Raw genomic sequence first — 24,503 nt, forward strand, 5'->3', positions numbered from 1 at the left:
AAATGTTAGATTCAAGCTGTTTGTGGAACAAGAAAGTTAATATAAAGCTGAAATAACTGAAGTAAATCCTCAAAGAATAGAGAGGGGAAGAGCACCTAAACTAAAGAGGGGGGGGGAGAGAGAGTCATCGAAGAAACTCTCGCATGGGACGCTATAATATGAGGCCAATCTCATACGAGGTAAAGTGCCTGGTAGGCCTCAGCTGGTGCCTAGCTCTATGATTAGCTGTATCCTCCAGTGCATACAAGATCTCTTGCTGGGTCCTTTGGGCCTCGAACATCTGGCTTTACTAAGCTGTAACACTCGATCATGTGTCACTCCTCGAGAGGCAGCTCTTGGTGTAGATGCTAAAAGAGTCTGGGGTGAGTGGTGACCTGCAAAGTAATACTGAAATAGTCAGTCAAATGTCTCTGTATTGGTCCTCTGAGCATGGGTCCTGAGCATGGGTCCACCTACTGCATAGAAGCGCGACATAGCTCTAATAAGAAAAGTCTAAGGCATCTATGGTCAGTGAAGTCCATCATTCTGGAGAAGGGTCCGAAACCGTCTTTGAAGAGACAGTGAAATCTCCCTTGGATCTCATAGTAGACTGGATAGTGGTATATATAGTGCTCCTCTGTCTCAGGCACCATGTTGCACAAGCGAGAGAGAGAGAGAGAGAGAGAGAGAGAGAGAGAGAGAGAGAGAGAGAGAGAGAGAGAGAGAGAGAGAGAGAGAGAATGGTTCTTAGTACCTTCAAAGCCCCTCTCGGTGTTGCTACTATTGGTTGTTGTATCGCTCTTCATCTCCTCGTCGATAAAAAACCCTTAGATCAAAGGCAAAAGTGACTGGTAGAACCATTTTTTTCTATTTTGAAAGATTTGCAAGCCTCTATGTGCTAAATTATGTTAACCTTAATTAAAGTTTAATAAAACCTCACCCCAAAAAAATCACTCAAGGTGTAAGTTGCAACGTGTTTTTAAAGGACCAATATATATATATATATACCTTAATTAAAGTTATAAGTTATGTATATTTACCTTAATTAAAGTTATATATTTTCAGTTATAAGTTATGTTAACCCCTTAATTAAATTTTAATAAAACCTCACCCAAAAAAATCACTCAACTTCTACAAAAGCCCTTATTTTACCCCGTTTTAATAATTAATTAAATTAACGGCGACTTAACGGCGCGCCGGTAAGTCAAGCGCCGCTTGTCTCATGTGTGTGCGACCCTTTCAAGAGCTTCGTTATCGCCATCATCTTCATCATCATCATCAGCATCTTTCTTCCAACAAACAAGCAAACCAAACAAATGCACTGTGTTTTAAGCTTATCGTGCGCCAGAGCCAGACATCATCTCCTCTACTCTTGCCTTAGGTTTTTCTCTTGCCACAGCTGCTGATGTCGTCTAGTTTTTAGGGTTTTCGTCTGCCACACCATTGTCTGGTTTTTAAGGTTTCCCCTTAAACCCGTAGACAGATCACCCTTCGCATCAGGGTTTCCTGCGTATTAAGCGAACAGGGTTTTCTGCAGTTGAGATACCCTAGCCATTTGACATTTTGGGTTACTCTAGCCATTGGGTATTGAAGAATCAGGTTTTCTTTTTTGAACAAGGGTTGGCGAAGCCGCAGGTGTATCAAGGTTTCTTCTTCATCAGCGATCGCTTCTTTGATCAGGGTTTCTTTTTTCAACTAGGGTCGGCGAAGCGGCAGATGTACCAAGGTTTCTTCTTCATCAGCGATCGGTGAAGCAGGCAAAACCCTAGCCACGGCAGACATTAGGAATTCGGCGAAGCTGTAGCCACAACAGGTATCAGGTTCTTTCTTCGGCAAACCTCTAGCCGCAGGCTTTTTTTGGGGGCGAAACTCTAGCCGCAGTCGGAAGTGAGCGTCTTTATCATCATTCGGTGAAGCCCCAGCTACAGGTACATCGGTAGCTGTGCTAAGAATTGGGCGCCATAGCCATAGCCATCAAGTTTCAGCAGCGATTTAGCCCTCACCCACACGCACTCTGAGGTTCAGGAATCATCCCTGCAGAAACTCAGCCACAGGTTTCACCTTTCAGAATCAGGGTTTCTTTGACCGGACCATCATGGAGCCCCGAGTAGGCAACAAGTATAGGCTCGGACGCAAAATTGGCAGTGGGTCTTTTGGAGAGATATATATCGGTATGCTATGGTCGCACATCATCTCTATCTTTTAGAAAAGATGCCCTATAATGCACATTTTATTTCTACTTAGCAATCCATCTCTTAATATTCAGAAAATATGCCTTAGATGTGCATGTTTTGACATAGCAGATCATTTTAAATCACTGAGAAAACAGACCAAAGAATGCAGGTTGTGGCGATTATCTTTACTATATAGAAGAAGCAAGAGTAAGAGTGTGACTTTTTAACGTTTGGTTTGCAAAGAATGTGCATTCATATGATTGTGCTTCGTGTGTCTTCAGGTACAAATGTACAGTCAAACGAAGAAGTTGGCATAAAGCTGGTAATTATCCTTATTTTGTGAAATTTTCTTTTTACCCTTGTCTTCCAAATGGAGCGCAATTAAGGGGAGGGGTCAAGGGTTTGTTAAGGCATCTGTCTGCACCTATAAGTAGTAGGGTAGCTGCAATCCATTAACGCAAGTATGTATACATTCTCATGCACGAGCTATGCCGCATGGCACGCACATGCACGCATTCAAAGGTGGAAGAAATGGCTCTCTCTCTCTCTCTCTCTCTCTCTCTCTCTCTCTCTCTCTCTCGCATGCGCGCACATACACATACAGAGGCAGAAGAAATGGTCCAAGAGTGTGCACACACAGAGAGAGAGAGAGAGAGAGAGAGAGAGAGAGAGAGAGAGAGAGAGAGAGAGAGAGAGATGTGCACATGTGATGCTTCTTGATCTTCAGATTGGGTTCATTTCTTGCGCATGCTTATAACAATTTTTGACACTTGTTATGACCTTGTAAGTGATTTACGTGGCTTCAATGGCTTCTTCAGGAAAGTGTGAAGACCAAGCACCCGCAGCTGTTGTACGAGTCCAAGCTTTACAGGATTCTTCAAGGGGGAAGTATGCATTTGTGACTTTTCCTGTATCTTTTGTATGTATTTTTTGCTTCCTAGGCGTGAAAGGAATCGTGCATATGAATGGTCATTCTTTGTCGAACTTTCTCAAATTTATCCGGTCCAATTCCTGGCCCCCTGCATTGCATCTTCACCAGCTTGAGTCCTATTGGAACAATGTCATTGTGGTAGGGAGAGGGTTATCTTGATGAAGATGTGTCCTTGTTCTGAAGGTTTTAATTGCTGTAGTGAGCTAGCAGTTATGATACTTGTATGTTTAGAGCCATGTTCTGTATTACGCTAAGGGTTATTGGTATGTTCCTGGATTCATCTAGGTATATATATATTTATGTTTTGTGGGCTCTGTTGTTTGGCTCTAGCCTCTGAGAGACACCACTCTTCACCTAAAAAACACCTCTCTGCCTTATATTTTCAGCTGGTGTTCCAAACATAAGGTGGTGCGGTGTCGAAGGAGACTACAATGTGCTGGTGCTGGATTTGCTGGGTCCAAGTCTTGAAGATTTGTTCAATTTCTGCAGTCGCAAGTTTTCTCTCAAAACGGTTTTAATGCTTGCAGATCAGATGGTGCATACCCTAGACCTTCAGCGGGGTGTGTCTGTGTGTGTGTAATTATATAATTATATAATTATATTTATATCCATTGAGGTAATGAATTTGTCTGTGTCTTTAAGCTAACTGACTGAGGGTCTTTACATACAAAAACCTCGCCTCCATGAAAAGGGGAGATCTCACACTGTGGGTGAGGGATTCCCATCTGACCGATGGGGATGTCCATGTTGAGATATGATGTCTTGTGTTTTTGTAAAAATTCCTTTGGTGATTCTTTAAATCTAGAAGGTAGGAAGAGGTCTTTGGGTTTGAACATAGGTCTCCTTTCTCAATGGACTGGGCTGTTATTTGATTGGAGTTTTTCAATTCTAGTAGCTCCATCTTGAATCTTTCACACACAGCTGGGCTAGTTTAGACAGCCTTTTATACTGGGCTTCAAACACCTTTGAAGTACCTTCCCTTTGGAGTCTTGTGTTTGCCGATGCTCTATGATCTTTCTCTTGCTTTTGCAATCTTATTGTCGTGTGTAGGCAAGTTTTTTGCAGCAAGGTTGGTTGAGAAGGATCTCAGCTATTTTCTTAAAGCATGCACGACAATTGTGTATCATAATACGTTGGTGTTGATGATCCTAATGAGGTGATGTTCACTAGTTGTAGCATGGGAGGTTGGCATTTTTTGAGAGAGAGATCCATTGATAGAGGATTGACAGTAATAATCTATCATCGGGACCACTCCTTGTGCTATGTATACTTGTGCTATGTGCAAGAGTTTATGAGAGAGGAGAGATGTGCAGAGGAATTCAAGTAGTTTACATTTATGTACAAGAAAAGGGCACAAGTGAATGTTTCTCTAGAAAAAAATAATACTCCTTAGCCCCAAATGCAGCTGTCAGGAACAAATACTCAGATGAACATTGCTGCAGATCAACTTCCAGCTTCTCCAATCAGCTTGCAGACGTGCATTTCTGACTGTGAGCTCCAGATGGATATAGAACAAAGAACCCAATCAGCTAATTTATATAGGGATGAGGGGCTGATCGGCCTATAGGGCTGGTCAGCCACACGACCTGGAATTCCCCGTCCACACAAGGATGACAAGGCTGCCCAATAAAGCGTAGTGGTCAGCCCACGCTTGGGCACCCATAAGCTGCTGGCTCGGCCACATATTACAGAGGCCAAAGCCATACCTAACTGGTCAGCCAACATTGTAGGGGAATGTGTATCACATTCTTCCTCGCTATCAGTGTTTGAGTATTCAGATGAGTGCTGGAACTCCAATCGAATCTTCTACAAAGAATGTGGCCTAAGGTCTGGATTATTACTTTTCGGCCGCTCATGAGGCTAACATTTTTGTCGTGCCTTGACAGCACCAAAACCTACAATGCAACTTTCTCTTGAATATCTGGATGAAGCCCCCCCACCCCGCCTCCCAAAAAAAAAAAAAACCTCCTAATGATGTGCTGACTTGTGTTGAGCATTCTCTTGTACATGATCTTGCAAGATGGCCTCTTGTGGACACTCTTGAACAAAATTCCAGCTACCTCTACATCTACATATATGGACCACCAATCTTGGCTTCACAAAACCCCGCGTATTCTTGCTCTACTTTGAACTCTAGAATCATTCCCATATTTGCTAGTATCTCTTGTCAATCGCGACGAAACTCTCCAAGATCCCCTAAACACATGTTAATTCAAACTGAATTCGGTAGGCTTAGGCTCATCACCCAATTGAAGATCTAGTACATAAGATCACCATTGAGCATAGGGGTCAAGGCTCCTGTCCATGTTGACCATACTAGTAAGCCTTTATGATCTCTTACGAGACTATTTGGGGAGATTCAGTGTGGTGTTCTTAGATTTTATCTTGGTCTAGTCGTACTCTTGGGACCATCTCCGGATCATTTTAGGGATTCTAAGATGAGAATGACTAAATGCCAAACTCTCTAAGTGAGTTCTTTTGCAAGGAACTCATATATCTAGGTTCACTGTTTTCTTAGGAAGTCAGTGAGAGATTATTCGCAATTAATTGTTCCTTTCATGAACCTCCTCAGAGGATGGGGACGAAAGTCCAATAGTCCTATCACCTGGGATGAGAGGATTGACGAGGCTTTTCTCAAGCTTAAGGTGAAGGAATCACTTGTTTTGGGCTTACTTGATCCTGGCAAACCATTCGTGTTTGAGACTGATGCGAATGATTACGCGATAGGGATTGCGTTGTTTCAGGAAGACTAACCCATGGCTTTTGAGAGTAGGAAACTTATGATACACAGGTTAGATGGCATAATCATGAGAAAGAGTTATATGCGATGATTCACACATTGAAAATTGGAGACAATATATATATGAATCCGATCACATGTCGATCAAGTACATCAATGATAGGCTTGAGTTGAGGGAGAGAAAGGCACTATGACACCTACGAGTATGCAGGGCAGAGCTAGACATCATATAGCATCCGACGGGCATGGTCGGACATCGCAGGTGACGCTTGACATTGCCACGTGGTAGTGATGATGTGTCAATGGTGATGTGGCATTGATGACGTGACAATCGGGTAAAGTTGGTTGACAGCAATACTGTTGGCCGACTAAGAGTATTGGTGAAGGTTGCTTGTAGGTAGACTATGGAGGGCAGAGCTCCATAGTGGAGCATGTAAAAAAGAGAGAGGAATGTAATGCTCAAATGTTTGCACGACTCAATGCGTTCTTGATTGATGAGTACAATGTCTTTTTGTAGGTACAAGACCTTATCTTTTGACTCAACACAATCTCACACACACACACATGTATTGCCACATGGCACACTTATCTCCTCATAAGAAGTGGTTCACATGCAAACACACACAATAATACATAAGGGCTGTATCACATGGTCGAGGCTCCGAATATCCTAACAAATCTCCCTTTGGAGTGAAGATGGTGAGACCTGAACGCAAAAGAAAGATACCTTCTCACCCCATCACATGCTATGTTAGAGCTGACTCATGCACACCTCCCGTGTCATGATAACCCTCCAATCACATAATGCTACCAAGGTAGCAAGGCTTAGTACTTCAGTCACCCCTTGGCTCCTATATGGGATAAATGAGAAAGAGGAGCCCTCTATAGCATCAAGGCCTGTGTTACACACAAACATAGATACAATTAGATTTTTGGGGGGACTACGGGGGCAGAGAATCCTTAGTAACTCGCACATACATAAAGTCAGCTAGAATGCCCACTCATCGTTTGCCTCATCGAGGAAGACTTGGGCTGTTGCTGCAAATATCTTCTCCTCTTCAGCTTCAACAGCAAAATTTCCGTGGTGTTTCTCTTGCTCTTTCTCCAGTGTTTTGAAGTAGTTGGCTCCCTTCTGCCCCGTCCTCTTGCAATACCCGCACTGAATATTCTTGTTGGTCCTCCACTTCTATTCTCCTACAAAAGCTTTGTCATAGTCCACACTGCTGTGTGCTTGACTTTCCTTGTTTGTTCTATCTTTTTCAAATAGCAAGGCTACCATATCCTCAAATGATGTTGAAGCTATGTGCATTGCTGAAATGGGTAACATCTTGCATACTTTTTGTGAGAATTGCCACCTTGTCCTCGTCATCAGGTGCACACTTAAGGCTAGTGAGTTGTTGAACTAGTGAGTAGAACTTGGCAAGGTGATCACTTAATTCTGCATTATCTAGCATTTTCAAATCATAGAACCTCAACCTCAAGAAAACCTTAGAATTAGTGATTTTGTTACCATAAAGAGTCTCCAGTTTGTCCCAAATTTGCTTGGCGGTTTGCGTGAAGTCTATGTGATGAACGAGAGTGTTTGCCAAATTGAGGCCGATTAGTGTAATAGCTCTCTCATTACGTTGTTGTCGTAGATTCTGCTTTTCTGGCTTGTTGGCTTTGGGTATTTGTCATCTCCAGAGATTATGCTCCAGACACCTCCCTCATCAAGAAAAGCTACATCTTGGTCTGCCAAGTAGGGAACCCAGCACCACAGAACCTGTCGATTGCAGTGGCTGAGAGAGCCATAATGATGAGAGCCATCATGTTGTAGACTTAATGGTTGAGAGATGATGATGATGTCTGCTCTCTGAGGTGTTGTAGACATTGGAGTCGGTGATGATGCAGAGCCAACAGGCAGCTATCGAAGAGTTGCAAATATGCGGGAACAATCAGAAGAGGGCGCTTGGGTAACAACTACATAAGGCGGTTAAACGACTCTCAAACTGTTTGGTTTGAGGAGCTTTCTGCATACGAAGAGCAGCCTCAGTTGCTGCTGCTGGCTGGAACTGAGGTCGCTATGATGCAGCAACAAAGCAAGTGCTGCTCGTTAGTTCAGCTGAGATTCAGCAAGTTCACCAATTTCCTTGTCAGAATACGCAACGGAGATGATGACCAAATCTGGGAACACAAGCAAACGCAATGCAGAAAAACAGCACAAGAGAGAGAGAGAGAGGCGTGTAACTCTGCTCTATATACACAAAGAAGATCCCGAATATGATACAAGATGACAAGGGGGCTATGAAATGGCCCCAACTTTGGAGTCGGCCTGCTCATAGGCAGCCAATAGGTCTAGATCTCCACGACCAGCCCATAGACACCCAGTCGGCCAGCAATGCCAGGGTGTCCACAACCTGTACCACAATCGGCCAGCACCAGAGCTGAAGTCAGGTGTAACGGGAGGCGGACGCGTGTATTGGAATCGTATAAATGTGAACAAGATTCTGAGCACTTAACACTTGAGCATTACAACCACAACGCTGAAAATGACAGTACATCACATAAAGGGGCCGATGACCCCCCGGGCCCCCCCCCCCCCCCTTTAGGTTATATTACCAAAAGAGTCTGCAAAGTACAAGATTACGGGTGCCTGGGGATTCACCACCAGCCTGCACCTGATTCTTCCAAATACATTATGAATGAATACATTTCAAACAAGAGAATCTGTAGGTACATCCGCCCTACACACAGGTACTGAAACGAGACCCAAGCAGGGGTCACCCCTTCCTGGACTCACTTCTCCAATTAGCACTTTAATATACACTCTTAAAAAGACAATAGCACAAGACAAAATAGCAAAAGAAAGTAATTAACAACTCTGAGCATAGATAGATGACACCACACTGAGGCCGGAACGGCCGGCCCCCCCCCAAGGAATGATATTATTACTTGGGAGAATTTGTTACAAGTACACGGGCCCAAGGCCAGATTTCCAATAAGCAATGCACAATGAAAAACAAAGTATCAAACCCAAATATGTTTGTTGATGCCGAGTCAGCAGTCACCAAGGGCTGCCCCGTCCATAGCACCTTCCAGAGTCACACTCCGCGTGCAATCCACCCGTCCCTGGCACTACGGATCACGCCGTGCCAGTCCTAGCGATGGGGCACCCTCACGGAGTTGACTCGGTGAATGGAAGAGGAGTCCAGACATAGGAGAGCAAGAGAATTCCTCATTCTTCGCGATGAAAATCTTCTGGAGCCACCGTACAGCCAGTAGGAAGAGTGAAACAACCTGGGCCACTTGTAGGAAATGCGTATGTCCTAAATCCCACTGGTTTGACCTGCTGTACCTGCTGTACCTGCTGTACGACCAGAATCAGCAACTAATGATGGTACTGTACCTGCTGTACCTGCTGCTGTACCTGCTGTACCTGCTGTATAACCAGAATCAGCAAATAATGATGTGCTCCAGCCTGTTTTCTCTAAATCCCAGCCAACAGTTGTGTTTTCTTTTTCCAAAATGCAAGGGAGAGGGCTGGAAGTGAGGCGCCTTCCTCCCATGCAAAGAATTGGGTGTGGTAGGTGGGGTAGGTGGCCAACCCCCACCCCACATGCTATAAAAGGGTGCCCAGGCCAAAAGAAGGTGCCCACACTTATAAAGTGTCCACCTACTTTTAATGAAGTATGAAACCTGTAAGTTATAAGACTTATAACTTAAAACTCTTATTAAAATAAGGATTTCCCACCTGTTCACACGCCACAAAACCTATCAGAAGACAAAGCATTCCACGGCTCACGGGAGGGCGTCCCCGACCCCTGAGCTAGACACACATGTCAAGCATGCAAACGAAACCAGTTCACGCGAAAACATTTCAAAGGCAGGCAAACATGAGTGCACAATGCAACATTGTTAAAGGATAATCTCCGTTCATGTACTTGCACAATACTTGACATTTCCGGGCACCAACAGGCCCACCGGAAAGTCAATTCCAGGTACACACACAGTGTACAATCCACCCGTCCCTGGCACTACGAATCACGCCGTGCCAGTCCTAGCGGTGGTAATCGAGAAACATACACCGTGTGCAATCCACCCGTCCCTGGCACTACGAATCACGCCGTGCCAGTCCTAGCGATGGAGCACCACTACGGAGTATGCTCATCCAGAGCCCAAAGCTCACACAAGAAGATAAGAGGACCATTAGATAGCTCAATGGTGACATCTCCCCGTCTTCTAAACAGTTGTCCGCAACTGAAAAGCTTCCAAATAGTCATGGAGAAGCTGCGGATAATCTTTGAAGTAGTCCTCATCAACCCACTTAGCATCAATGGGGAGATAGTTCTTGAACTTCACCAAATAGCGTCTTACAAGCTTGCCTGCAGATAGCTTACGCTCTTTATGAAACACAATCTGCTCTGGTTGCAAAATCTCTTCCAACTCATCCACTTCTGGTGGATCCTCAATGATAGGAAGACTTGGTTCCGGACCCACATACTTTCGTAAGAGGCTAACATGGAAAGCATTATGTATCTTCCAATGGGATGGCAATGCTAAACGAAAAGCAACTTCATTGATCTGCTCAATGACCTTGAAAGGCCCATAATACCTGGATGAGAGCTTGGGAAACATCCCCTCCTTACCAGATCTCTTACGGAGTCTAGCTTTTTCGAATTTCAGCAATACCCAATCATTTACCTTGACATCCAAATGCTTTCTATGCTTGTCTGCAGCCTTCTTATGCTTCTCTTGAGAACGGGCTATGGCTGTCCGTACCTGTGCAAAGGCAACATCCAAGTCCCTGACAAAGTCATCAGCAGCAAAAATCTCATCCTTAGTACGTAGGATGGGAGGCAATACCACTTTGCCATAAACTATCTCAAAGGGAGCCTTCCCAGTAGAAGCATGCACCGTGTTATTGTATGCAAACTCCACAAGTGGCAAATACTTTTCCCACAAAGTCTTTTGATCAGCCACATAGCATTTGAGAAGGTCCAATACGGCTGAATTTGCTGCTTCACTTTGACCATCGGATTGAGGATGAAAAGCGGATGAAAAATTCAGCTTTGTGCCCATATTGTCAAAAAGTGCTCTCCAGAAGAGACTGGTAGTTCGAGGATCACGGTCACCCACAATAGATTTAGGCATGCCATGATGCTTGAATACCTGTGATAAGAAAACTTTTGCCATATGATCTGCCTTGATCGTCTTCTTGACCGGCAAGAAATGAGCTTGCTTACTAAACCGGTCAACGATAGTCCATATAGCATCATTACCTTGCTGAGTGCGAGGCAAATCCATGATGAAATCCATAGCTATACTCTCCCATGGCTGCGAGGGAATAGGCAATGGTAGAAGCAATCCAGGAGACTTCTGACGATCAAACTTGACCTTTTGGCAAGTGAGGCAAGCACGTACATAAGCCTCAATGTCCTTCCTCATCCCTGGCCAAAAGAAGTAGCGTTCAACCATATGAGTAGTAGGTAGAATACCTCTATGTCCTGCATACGGTGGAGCATGGCATTCTTCCAACACTTTTTGCCTCAAATCTGTGAGCACACAAAGGCAATTATCTTTAAGGAGATACCCATCTTTGATGACATATGATGCATGAGTATGACCAGCCACCAAATCAGCCCATAAATCTGAAAAATCAGCATCTATATGGTACTTATTTTGCATAGACGACAAGTCTCCATGAGAGGCAATTGAGATAGAAGCTACATACGGCCTTCGAGACAATGCATCGGCCACCACATTTTTCTTTCCCGGTGTATGCACAATCTGAAAATGAAACATAGAGAGGAAATTTGCCATCCGCATATGCTTCTCTGAGAGCTTAGTTTGTGTGAGAAAATACCGTAAGCTTTGGTTGTCGGTCTTCACCATAAACTCGGCACCCAGAAGATAGTGCTTCCAAATGGTCAATGCATGAATCACTGCCAATAGCTCCTTCTCATAGATCCCCAAAGAAAGCTCCGTATCACGCAAACGGCGGCTCTCAAATGCCACGGGGTGTCCTTCCTGGTTTAGGACAGCACCTAAACAATCTCCACATGCATCACATTCCACAAAGAATGGCTTGTGCAAGTCAGGAATGATCAACACGGGCCCAGATATGATTGCATCCTTTAGTGAATAGAAAGCTTTGCTTTCCAATGAAGTCCACTGAAAGGGGACTTTCTTCTTTGTCAACTGATGAAGAGGGGCAGCAATCAAAGCAAAATGCCATATGAACCGTCTATAGTATGAGCATAACCCAAGAAAACTACGAACCTCATGCACTTCTTGATAGCCTCAATCTTGGCGGGATCCATTCGTATGCCATCTTGAGAAACAATATGCCCAAGATAATGAATTTCGGAGAGGAAGAACTCACTCTTCTTAGCATTGATGTGAAGTCTATGCTTTCGGAGTTCTTCAAAGACTATGGCCAAATGCTTTCTGTGCTCTTCTTCACTCTTGGAATAAACCAAGATGTCATCGAAGAAAACTCCAGTGAACGATCGATGATCTCTAAAAATCCTGTCCATCATACGGTTAAAAGTGGCAGGAGCATTTGTAAGACCGAAAGGCATAACAAGATACTCGTACAAACCAAATGCTGTCCTGAAAGCGGTCTTATGCACATCCTCTGGTACTACCCGTAGTTGATGATATCCACTCTTCAAATCAATTCGGCTGAAATATGCCGAGCCATCCAATCTATCCAAAATATCATCAATACGAGGAATAGGAAACCTATTCTTGATGGTTAGTTTATTTAGAGTCCGATAATCCACACACATACGATAAGAGAGATCCTTCTTCTGCACTAGAAGTACGGGAGAGCAATACGGTGAAGAGCTAGGGCGGATCAAACCTTTTTGCATGAGCTCATTGACTTGCTTCATGATCTCCTCCTGCTGTGATGCACTCACACGGTATGCCGGCCTATTTGGTGGAGAACTGCCAGGCACAAGGTCTATACGATGATCCTCCGGCCGTGGTGGTGGTAGCTCCCCTGGAAGTGAATCTGTAAAGCAATCTTCATATTGTTTCAAAAATTCCAGCCTATCACATGTGAGAGAATCAAAAGAATGATCAACATGGTCTACTCTATCACGAACAAAAATCATGTACGAGCAAAGACCCTTTCTCATGGCTTTATTTATTTGTATGTGGGATACAATAGGGATAGAATTCCCTTCCACACCGGCATCAATAACATGCTCTTTGCCCCTATGCATAAATGTGATCCGGTTGGTCTTGTAAGCCTTGCGAGGATCAAGACGGGAGTGCCAAGGCTTTCCAAGCAATACATCACACCCATTTAATGGTGCAATGAGGAAGTTCTCATGGTCCAAATATCCCTGAATATGCATGCGAAGCTTGCCAATAAGGGGTGTGACCTTGACTTTCTTGCCAACAAATGCACTTCCGGCCTCAATCTCTGGTCCCATGTTATCCACACTAATGCCCAATGCTGTAGCCATTTCCAATGATATGAAGTTGTCCGTGGCACAATCATCAAACATAAATAATGCGGGTTGATCTTTGAGCTGTCCCCATGCCTTGCATACCATCCTATCCAAAGCATCATGGGCTGTCCCCCCTTGTACATCGGGCACCATATGCACATTAACCTTGGTTTCCTTTGCATCCTCTTTGCCTGCTTTCTTTGGGCATTGCCGGACCATGTGATCTTTACTACCACAAGAAAAGCACTTACCGTCACGTATATATTGCACCCTTTGTTCCGGAGTAAGTCCATAGTTAGGCCTTTTGTTGGGACGCTTCTTCTCTGAGGTACTTTCAGCTTTTGGAGCTCCCTTAACTTCATTGGAGTCCCTTTTAGGTGGCTGTCCACCCTTATGCAGATTTGGGACAGCCTTGTCCTTCCCCTTTTGAGCATGTCCATCTCTATAATTTTGCTTCAGCTTTTGCTCCAATTGTTCGGTGGCCAAAGCAGCTGAAATGAGCTGTTGTAGAGTGTGGTTTGGGTACAACTCCAAGCCCGATTGATAAACCGGTTGGAGTCCCGATTCAAACTTTCTCTTGCGTTCCTCATCATTTACCTGCATAATAGGGGAAACTTCCAAGAGTGTTTTCCAAAACTTGGATACATAAGCATGAACTGACTCACCTTCATTCTGCTTAACCCAATCCCACTTCTTGCGGATGTTCTTCTTGGCATTAGGGGGTAAGAATTGGACATAGAATCTAGTTTTGAATTCAGCCCAAGTGTCCACGGGAGTGCCTGAGAGCTTTTCGGCAAGCCACCAATGAGCGGCCGTGCCCTTCAAGAACATGCTGGCATGCCTCACCTTGGACTTTTCTGAAAAATCCTCATCACTAAAAGCAATGTCAAATTGGGAAACAAATGACATAACCTTGGAAGCATCAAACTCACCATGATATGTCTCGAACTTGACGGATTTGTCCCCGGCTTTGAATTCCTTTTGCTTATGAACATGATGCTCATAATCCCCATGCGTCCTCTTGATTCCACGTTCATGTGGATCAGCCCTGGCATCCATAGATGCTCCTGCATACTTAGGTGGCATACGTGGACGTGAAGCATGTGCTGTACCTGCATGCATGTGTGTAGCCCCACCACTTTCTCTTGCAGCATAAGCATGATCCGGAGAGGGTGTGGAGATGGGAGGATGAAGAAATGGCTCTTCACGGGAGAGTTCAGCAGGTAAAGTAGTAGTACGGGGATGTCGGTGCGCTCTAAGCCCATGAGAAACCTGCAAAGATGAAGAATGAGGCTTGTAACGATCATCTCTAGAAGTAATGTTACCTTCATAGGCATGGCTATGCCTCCCATGTAAGGTAGAATCACGTCGGGATGTAATGGAAGGCTCCTCTTTGTGGACAGCAGATTTCAGCTTTGGAGAGGCTATCCCAGGGATGTCCACCAATGGAGATCTCTTTATAACAAGCTCCCCATCCTGGCCCTGCAATACATCACCCTTGTCCACTAAGAATGAAAGAGCCAGCTCACGAGGTTTCAGCCCTGATCCACGAGCCAAAGCTTCAAAGTCTTGAAAGACGGTTGCCTCCTTTTTCTTTGCATCTAGCACTTGTTGAATGTGTGGGTCCTCACGTAGGCTGGCCAGTTCCATCTCCCTGGCATGGAGAAGCTCTCGCATACGCTGAATTTCAGCATTCATGGCACTTGGCTCTTGCTCTTGCTCCTGCATTTTCTCCTTGCCACGGGACGGCTGTCCCAACCATACATGATCACGGGCATAAGGCATCCGTCCACTTGCTTGTGTTCCACTGGAGTGCCCCTTTGAATTTGGCACTTCCTTGCTACTTGCTTGGCTAGCCATAATAAGAGTAAAGTCACTAATGGAGAGTGGTCAGGAAGCCTTTGGATCGTCTCCCAATGTAGAAAAAGGAAGATCCGTGCTCTGATACCACTGAAACATAAGGATTTCCCACCTGTTCACACGCCACAAAACCTATCAGAAGACAAAGCATTCCACGGCTCACGGGAGGGCGTCCCCGACCCCTGAGCTAGACACACATGTCAAGCATGCAAACGAAACCAGTTCACGCGAAAACATTTCAAAGGCAGGCAAACATGAGTGCACAATGCAACATTGTTAAAGGATAATCTCCGTTCATGTACTTGCACAATACTTAACATTTCCGGGCACCAACAGGCCCACCGGAAAGTCAATTCCAGGTACACACACAGTGTACAATCCACCCGTCCCTGGCACTACGAATCACGCCGTGCCAGTCCTAGCGGTGGTAATCCAGAAACATACACCGTGTGCAATCCACCCGTCCCTGGCACTACGAATCACGCCGTGCCAGTCCTAGCGATGGAGCACCACTACGGAGTATGCTCATCCAGAGCCCAAAGCTCACACAAGAAGATAAGAGGACCATTAGATAGCTCAATGGTGATAGGTACATCCGCCCTGCACAAGCCTCTTCACAGGTACATCCGCCCTGCACAAGAGTATCACAATCCTCACAGGTACTCCGCCCTGCACAAGATGTAAATGGATCTTTAGGCCCTGTTTCCACGCGAGAAACTGATCCAGAAACCTATGTTCTCCGCGAGCACGTGTCCCCAATGCTTGCCCTAAGCACCTGCTATACCAGGAATCCTTGAGACACATCCATGCTCACATATTCCATTGCTGTACGGCCTGTTTTGTGCAATAACCAGTCCAAAACAGCAACTTTCTGTCGCGAGAAATCCACCTGTAAAGGGCCTATAGCCCTGTGGAGGTCCCTAGAGCTGTCCTGTACTGTCCAAGTTGACTTTGGACACCTGTAACCAGCCCAAAACTCGCAATAACCAGAAATTGCAGGTTTGAAATTTACCAACCAGCCCTTTAGAAGAGTGTGGGGATCGTTGTCCAAGCTTGTGTGAGTCCGGGAAGCAAGCAACCAGCCCTGTAGCAACTCCCAAAGCTCCAACCAGCTCTCCAATATGTTGAATAATGAGTAAAACAGCCCAAAAGGGCCTCTTGAGGGAGGCGCCTTTTTCAGGTGCCACCTCAGGGGCCTGGTGGGTACACATGCTGGCTGACATGTGTTCCCATAAGGTGTCCAGCTCATAGTGCTCCATTTGTCCTGTTTCTATAAGTTGAGGTCCAACCAAATGGGAAATGGCCATAAGCTGTCCGGACTTCATTAATTTTGGTCCAACCAAATGCGAACGCATTATAAGTTGTCCGGCCACTTATTAATGAGTGTGGACCTGCAAACCAATAAACCTTAGTAGTAAATGAAGTAAGCTGTAAATTGAGCGTGGACGCACTTACCACCTGCAAAACCCATAAGCCCACAGTTTTAGGCCCAAACAGGAGTGCACACACGTGTCCACAAGGTGCCCGGGCGTCCCCGGACCCTCGGACTTCACAAGCCAAAATAACAAGCATTGTCCAGGCAGCAAGACAATGTCACACAAAGTAAAATAAAGTTATGGCATGCATCATTTATGCATTGTGCACATGTAAACTTGGAGAACCACCTATCATCATTCTTGTACTTGAAAATATTCCGCCTGCCATCATAACACACCATGTGTGCATGGCCGGAATCCACACGGGCACCGCCCGAAAGTCCACAAATGTCCTGCCATGTCCTTGGACTCATATGCATCCACTCATATGATCCATACACATGCCCAGTATAATACATACATGCATCCGCATGTTTCTAGGCCTGACACGCATCTGCATGTCCCTAGAATATAGGGGTTTGTGACATTCCCCCCGGCTTCTAATCAGTTGACCGCAATTGAAAAGCCTCCAGATAGGCCTTCAAAAGATCTGGGTAATCCTCGAAGTAGGCCTCATCCATCCATTTCGATCCAAAGTTGAATAATTCTTGAACTTCACAAGGACGAACAAGTTTGCCTCCCGCAAGCTTTCGTTCCTTGTGAAAAACAATCTGTTCAGGTTGAAGAATCTCTTCCAGCTCATCCACCTCGGGTGGGTCTTCCAAAACCGGCTCAAACGGTGTCGGTCCCACATAAGGCCTCAATAGGCTCACATGAAAAGCATTATGCATGTTCCAATGATCTGGGAGTACAAGCCAAAATGCAACATCATTGATCTTCTCCAAGATCTGAAAAGGTCCATCGTACCTGTTGGAAAGCTTAGGGTACTTTCCCTCTTTCCCTGGCCTCTTCTGAAGGCGTGCCTTTTCAAATTTCAGCAAGACCCAATCACCTTGTTTGAATTGTACATCCCTTCTATGCTTATCTGCTGCCTTTTTATTCTTGGTTTGAGACCTCTCTATGGCTGTCCGTACCTGTGCAAATGCAGTATCCAAGTCTCTGACATACTCATCTGTTGCAAAAATCTCATCCTATCCAGGTGCTTTATGTCGGTCAAACTTGACCTTTTGACATACCATACATTCACGTACATATGCTTCAATATCCTTGCGAATATCTGGCCAAAAGAAATACCTCTCCAAAGCTTGTGCTGTGGCCAAAATGCCTCTATGACCTGCATATGGAGGAGCATGGCACTCATCCATAACCTTATGGCGAAGGTTCTTTACCACACACATACGATTTTGCATCATGAGATATCCATCTCTTATGACATAAGATGGGACAGCAATACCCTCTTGCAAATCAGCCCATACATGTGCAAAATCCTCATCCAGATGATAAGTATTACGCATATCCGATAAGTCCTCATGGTATGCAACTGTAATAGCATGAACTTGTGGTCGTCTAGATAAGGCATCTGCCATCACATTCTTTTTCCCTGGAGTGTGTAAAATCTGAAAATGAAACATTGAGAGGAAATTTGCCCATCTCATATGCTTCTCTGAGAGCTTACTTTGAGTCAAAAAGTATCTCAAACTTTGATGATCAGTTTTGACCATAAAATCAGCCCCTAAAAGATAGTGTTTCCAAATAGTAAGGGCATGAATTACAGCCAACAACTCCTCCTCATAAACCTGTAAGTGAAGCTCTGCATGTTGCAAGCGTCTGCTCTCATAGGCAATGGCATGTCCTTCTTGTTCAAAACAGCCCCTACGCAGTCCCCACATGCATCACATTCCACTACAAAAGGTTTGTGCAAATCCGGAATAATGAGCACCGGTCCCGAGATGATTGCACTCTTCAAAGGCATCTCTCTTGTAATATGCGGAAGCTTCGGAGAAGGATCGGTACTTCAAAACTCAGAAAACAGCACTCTTTTCGCGACGGAATTAACGCACAAACTGAAAGACGATGTGCAGAAAATAGAGAGAGAAGGGGGAGATGGAGAGGACACAGTATTGGGTTCCAATTACCCTCTGTAGGGCCCCCACCACGGATGGTGTATTTGCTTTATTAGAATGATGTAAATCTGAAACAAATACAAAGTACTTGACCTTTTCTTGGCTGGAAAACCTGCCCTTGACCTTCAGTCCTTCACCCCTTAGCTTTAGCAAACCCTTGGCTGTCCTGGCCCTTGAATGCTTGATGCTCTTGGTGAATTATGAGATGGAAACATGGATTATGGGCTGGCCTATTTATACTTCCCATCATGAGCAGTCGGCCAGCTGAAAAACAGTCCATGTCCCACGACTGAGTAAATTGAGCATTAAATGCTCAATAAATCCTAATAAATTCTGCATAATTTTCCTAGCGGTAGGCGCTTGCTTCTAGAAGGCTGGGCATAGCCTTTGCCCACAATCTATGGGCTGGGCAGCGTGTATGGGCTGCCCCATACATGCCCTACAGCCATATAAAGGCTGTAATCTCCTGGAGATCGCCTGATCTGTGCCCTAGGGCTGTCCTACAGCCCCTCCATGGCTGGTGGGTTCAGCCTGGGCCTTCCTGGGGGTGGTTCTACACCATTCCCGTGCCCACACTCAGATCCGGGGTAGCCCTATGGGCTGGCCCCTTGTCCTAAACATAATCTACTCAGTGATCTGGCATCCGGTACCATACCAGATACCCAGAACTACTGACATCATTCTAGAGGGAGACTCACAGCGCGGACTGGCACTGTTTCATGTGCAGGACAGTGCACACCTGACCTTGGACTCATGTGCAGGACAATGCACACCTGACCTCGGACGACTGAGATGGATCCCTGGCTGACTCGTCCCGGACTGGGCTCACATGGGACCAGTTCACCATCCCAGGTCTTGCACCTTCTGTACAGAAATGTCTACGTGGCATCCAAGTGCGGGATGCACGTGACATCCCCTTCTGCTTAACTTGACAGAAGCTGCATAGCCTCCAAATAATCCGTCAATAATGCCGGATAGTCTTCGAAAAATTCTTTGTCGAGCCATACCGCTTCATGAGTTCCTCGGTCCTGAAACTTCGTGAGGAACTGTCGTAGTCTTCGGCCTGAGCCATGCTTGAAACGGTGCAGAAGGATCTGTTCTGGAACCATTACTTCTGCTTCATCAATGATGTCTGGTTCCGCTTCGTCTTTGACCTTTGAAGGGGGTGGACCTGCATATGGCTTTAACCAACTGACATGAAATACATCGTGCATAGTCCAACTCGGAGGTAGCTTTAACTGCATAGACACCTCATTAATCTTTTTCCGGATGGGGAATGGTCCGAAGCTCCTGAAAGACAACTTTGGGCATCGCTTGCCCACCTGCTTTAATCTTTGCTTCATAATCCGAAGATATACCCAATCCCCTTCCGAAAACTTCATGTCCCTTCGGTCTTTATTGGCCTGTCGAGTGTAGGCCTCTTGCGCTTTAGCCAATCTGTCTTTAACGGACTCTAGGATCTCCTGGTAAGACTCCGTCACTCTGTTCGCCTCCGGTACTGAAGACGAAGTCCTGGTTAACAACGACTGGAAAGGCCTTCCAAACGCTGCCTCATATGGAGTCCTGCCAATAGCTGAAGAAAAAGAGTCATTCAACACAGCTTGAACTAAAGGCAAAAACGATTCCCACTTACCTTGCTGATCGTGGACATAACACTTCAGCACATCAAAGGCCAACTGGTTGTATATCTCTGTCTGGCCATCTGTCTGTGGGTGGAATGCACTGGAAAAATTCAACTTAGTACCAAAATTATCAAACAATGCCCTCCAAAAACGACTGGTAAACTTGGCATCTCGGTCTGACACTATGGTCCTAGGAATCCCACCAATCGGGTACCAATGCCGAATGAATAGCTGGGCAACATCCTCGGCGGTCACATTGGCCCTGCAAGGAATAAGCATCACAAATTTGCTGAACCTGTCAACAATAGTCAAACACTGTGTATTACGCTTACTCGGACTGGGAGGCAGATTTGTGACAAAGTCCATCGAAATGTCTTGGAAAGGACCCTCAGGAATTGACAAAGGCTGTAATAACCCTATCTTCTTTCCACGAGGAGCTTTCACCTTTTGACAAATGTCACAGCGTTGTACATATGTAAACACATCACGCCTCATCTTTGGCCAATAGTATTGCCGTTCTAATTTCTCCAGAGTGTCGAATTCATGCCCCTATGACCACCTGTAATGGCGTCATGGGCATCATGGAGAAGAGCTGCCCGGAATGATTTCATGACACACAGTCGGCCTTTGTAGTAAAGCCAACCATCGCGTATCAGATAATGGCATGGTCCTATGGCATACAATGCCTGTTCCCACTGTGTACCGAATTCCTCGGAATCCGCGTACGTGTGCTTCATGTCTTCTAGTCCTGTACCAACAAGGTCCAGTCTAGTGGTCTGAATCGTAGATACTTGTCCCTTCCTGCTCAAGGCATCGGCCACTGGATTGGCCTTTCCTGGAAGGTACTCAATCATACCACCGAACTGTTGGAATATCTGACTCCAGCGGTGTTGTCGATCACTCCACTGTGCACTTGGCATCGTCTGAATCCAGCGCAATGCCTGATGGTCAGTGCGAACCTCGAAGTCACGGCCATACAGGAAATGTTTCCAATGTTTCAAGGCCTGAATGACTGCTAGGAGTTCACGATCATAGACTGAGTAATTCTTTTCGGCGGGCAGTAACTTACGAGACATGTAAGCTACTGGATGACCATTCTGTTGCAATACACCTCCAATTGCGATGTTACTCGCATCGGTGATCACCTGAAATGGTTTGTCCCACGAGGCAAGGGCTAAACAAGGCGCTTCAGACAAAGCCACCTTGAGGTTCTGGAATGCCTCCAACGCTCGTGGAGTCATTCGAATCTTTTGCCTCCTTGTTTTCACTCCCTTTAGCAGATCGGTGAGGTCTGCCGAGAGATCAGAAAACTTGTCAATGTGGGTGGAATATGCCTGGCATATACCCACAAATGATCTAATGTCATAAGCAGTCTGAGGTACTTCCCAGTTAACAATCTCGGCCACTTTAGCCGGATCAAGTCGAATGCCTTCGGCACTGATTATATATCCCAAGTAATGTACCTGGAACAGATAAAATTCCGACTTCTTTTCATTGACATAGAGCTCGTTGCTTTCCAGCAACTTAAGGACTTTCTCCACATCAATGTCATGCTGCTCAACTGTAGCTGAAAATATGAGTATGTCGTCCAGAAATATGAACACACACACTCCAATCAACTCCCGGAAAATACGCATCATCATGCGGTTAAATGTAGCTGGGACGTTCGTCAAACCAAATGGCATGACCACAAATTCATAGTGGGCCCGTTCTGTACGGAAAGCTGTCTTGGGGATGTCCCCCTCAACAATCCGAACCTGGTGGTACCCACTCTTTAAATCCAATTTAGAGAACACCTTAGCTCCATTCAGCCTCTCGAGAATATAGTCAATTCGAGGCATCGGGAATCTGCTCTTGATAGTCAGCTTGTTGAGTGCACGATAATCGACACACAACCGAGAAGACCCATCTTTCTTCTTGACAAATAAGATCGGTGCTGCAAATGGCGACACACTGGGGCGGATGAAGCCAGCTTGCAACAATTCTTGGAGTTGGCGGTCCAACTCCGATTCCATTGCCTTAGAAAGGCGATACGGAAACTTGCTCGGGGGTTCCGAGCCTGGGAGGAGGTCAATCTTGTGATCCTCTGGTCTGGACGGGGGAAGCTGGGGAGGGAGACTGTCCCGAAGAAAAATCTTCTGGAACTTTTCATGGAGAACCGAGTACTTCTCGGAAGCACTGGCCACCGTCTGGGCTGTTTGGACGTAAATCATCGCACACTGTGCGCCTTTCCTGACTGCTCGCTTAGCCTGCAAGTGGCTTATGAGCGGAAAGTTTGGAATACCTGGCTCACACTTAATGGTCACCGGGGTGTTTGACACATTCCGATCAATCTGGAACGTGTGCTTGTCCCACTTGACATCAGGAAGAAACTTGTGAAACCACTGGATACCCAAAATTATGTCTGCTCCTACAAGAGGGGCAACCATAAAGTCACGCACAAACTCTATGCCCTGAATCACTAATTTAGCACCTAGAGCTTCATACTTGACGCTCGTTGTCATACCTGTGCTAAATCCCTCAACTTGTTTGTCCACCGGAGTTAGCTCGAAGCGGGCACGCCTAGCGGCCTCTTCCGTGATCACATCCTCCGTGCTGCCGCTGTCAAACAAGACAACGACTCTCTGGCCACCTATGTAGCCAAAGGACTTGAGCAATTCGTTGCGCTCATACTCCTGGTCATGGGCGCCCTTCTGCTTATCTTCGAGCTCCCGGCTAATAATTGCTCCAACTGAAGCACCGGGGGTGGAAGAACTAGGGGTAGCCACTGGGGTCTGTGTGGGAGCTGTGCTCACCACGGAAGCTGTGGAGGCGGCGGCGGCCTTTGGAGGCTTCTTCGGACAATCCCGAGAAGTATGTCCTTTTGTGTGACAAAAGTAACATCTACCCTCCTTTCTGTACTGAGAAAGCTCCTCAGCACTCAACTTGCCACCTGTCTTGCCTGCCTCCGCTTTCTGGTCTGGAGTAAGCTTAGACGCATTGTTCGAGTTCTTGGAGCCAGAGGCTCCCGGGCTCTGTCCTGGGGAAGACCCCGTCTGGTTCTGGCTTTTGCCCCCCGAGGTGTTAGCCTTGGGAGAAGCCGGCTGGGAAGTCTTGGGCTTGCCACCATTGTGTTTCATTTCTGCACTCTGCGCAAGCGAGAGTGCGTCCTCAAAGGTGGCTGGCCTAAACATACGCACCTCCCATTGGATTTGCGTGTCCAGGCCATACAAAAACTGCCCTTTCTTGTCCGCATCAGATAAGCCTAATTGTAGACACAAGGTCGAAATTCTATTGGCAAACTGAAGGACTGGTTGCGCATTCTGACGCGCACCCCTGAACTCGTCTTCGAGTCGCTCAAGGTAGTGGGGCGGTAAAAACTGCTGCTTAAGGTCACGGACGAACTCGTCCCACCCATAAGCTGCCATACCTGATCTGGTGTGGGCATGAGCCCACTGAGTCCACCAAGGAATGGCCTCACCTTCCAAATACCAACTGGCTAAGATCACTTTGTCAATATCTGATTTCCTAATTGCGGCAAAGTAAGCTTCAAATTGATGTAACCATGAATACAGAGTAGTGGGATCGAGTTTACCATTATACTTACTGAAGTTCATTTTCTCGGGAAAATGATTCGAGGGCGCCGCCGGTGTCAATCTGGCGTCCAAAGCTCGGAGGTAACGCTCGTGTTCCACTCGTCGCATGGCTTCGTCTTCTCGTTGTCGAATCTCCAATGCGCGCAACTGCATCTCAAGCAAGGAGCTTGGCTGCGGCTGTGACCCCTCGAGAGGGTCCCTGTGACGAGGATCTGGTATCTGGGGTACGGAAGGAGAGGGAGGGAGGAGATGGAAAACGCGACGCTGGAGAGCGAGAACGCTCCTCCAGAGCCAAAATCCGCGCCTTCTGCTCATCCAACTTGGTTGTCTGGTCTGCGATTGCTCGCATCATCTGCTGGAACATGTCTTGTACACTCAAGCCGGGTGCCCTCGCTGGGCTGCCTGGTGCACTCTGTCCCATGGTTCTGGTTCTCTCTCGTCGCCGAAGTTCGCCATAGCGGGAAAATGCAGTTCCTTTCCGGAACGCAATCTGACCATCCACTATCTGTGTGGGAGACTTCCGGAGGCTTCCGGAGGCTAAAAACCAACCGTCCTTCGAGGGACAGGAGTCACTCCGAAAGGGGTAGTCCACCGGTGTCTAAAAACCAACCACACGAGCGAAAAAATTTTCTGGTTTTCTTTGCTGAATCTTTGTCCTTGAAGTGAGCTCTGATACCACTGTAATATGCGGAAGCTTCGGAGAAGGATCGGTACTTCAAAACTCAGAAAACAGCACTCTTT

At 46.1% G+C, this 24,503-nt stretch overlaps 1 protein-coding gene across 3 annotated transcripts in view; it reads left to right on the forward strand.

Moving 5' to 3' along the window:
• The first annotated feature begins 1,239 nt into the window (after window positions 1–1,239).
• Window positions 1,240–24,503, forward strand: part of LOC147618181 (serine/threonine protein kinase HRR25-like) — an 86,815-nt gene continuing 63,551 nt past the window's right edge. For 2 of the 3 annotated variants that reach the window (XM_086774597.1, XM_086774598.1), the window contains exons 1-4: window positions 1,244–2,150; window positions 2,435–2,475; window positions 2,972–3,041; window positions 3,471–3,619. In XM_086774597.1, coding sequence (XP_086630723.1) covers window positions 2,075–2,150; window positions 2,435–2,475; window positions 2,972–3,041; window positions 3,471–3,619 — 336 coding nt within the window. In that variant the 5' untranslated portion in view covers window positions 1,244–2,074. Of the gene's footprint in view, window positions 2,151–2,434; window positions 2,476–2,971; window positions 3,042–3,470; window positions 3,620–24,503 lie in introns of all 3 variants that reach the window. The other variant, XM_086774599.1, reaches the window with a different exon arrangement.

Source organism: Cibotium barometz, chromosome 35 (assembly GCF_041138505.1).
Source record: "Cibotium barometz isolate CiBa-2024 chromosome 35, ASM4113850v1, whole genome shotgun sequence".
In the NCBI taxonomy this organism is placed as follows: Eukaryota; Viridiplantae; Streptophyta; class Polypodiopsida; order Cyatheales; family Cibotiaceae; genus Cibotium; species Cibotium barometz.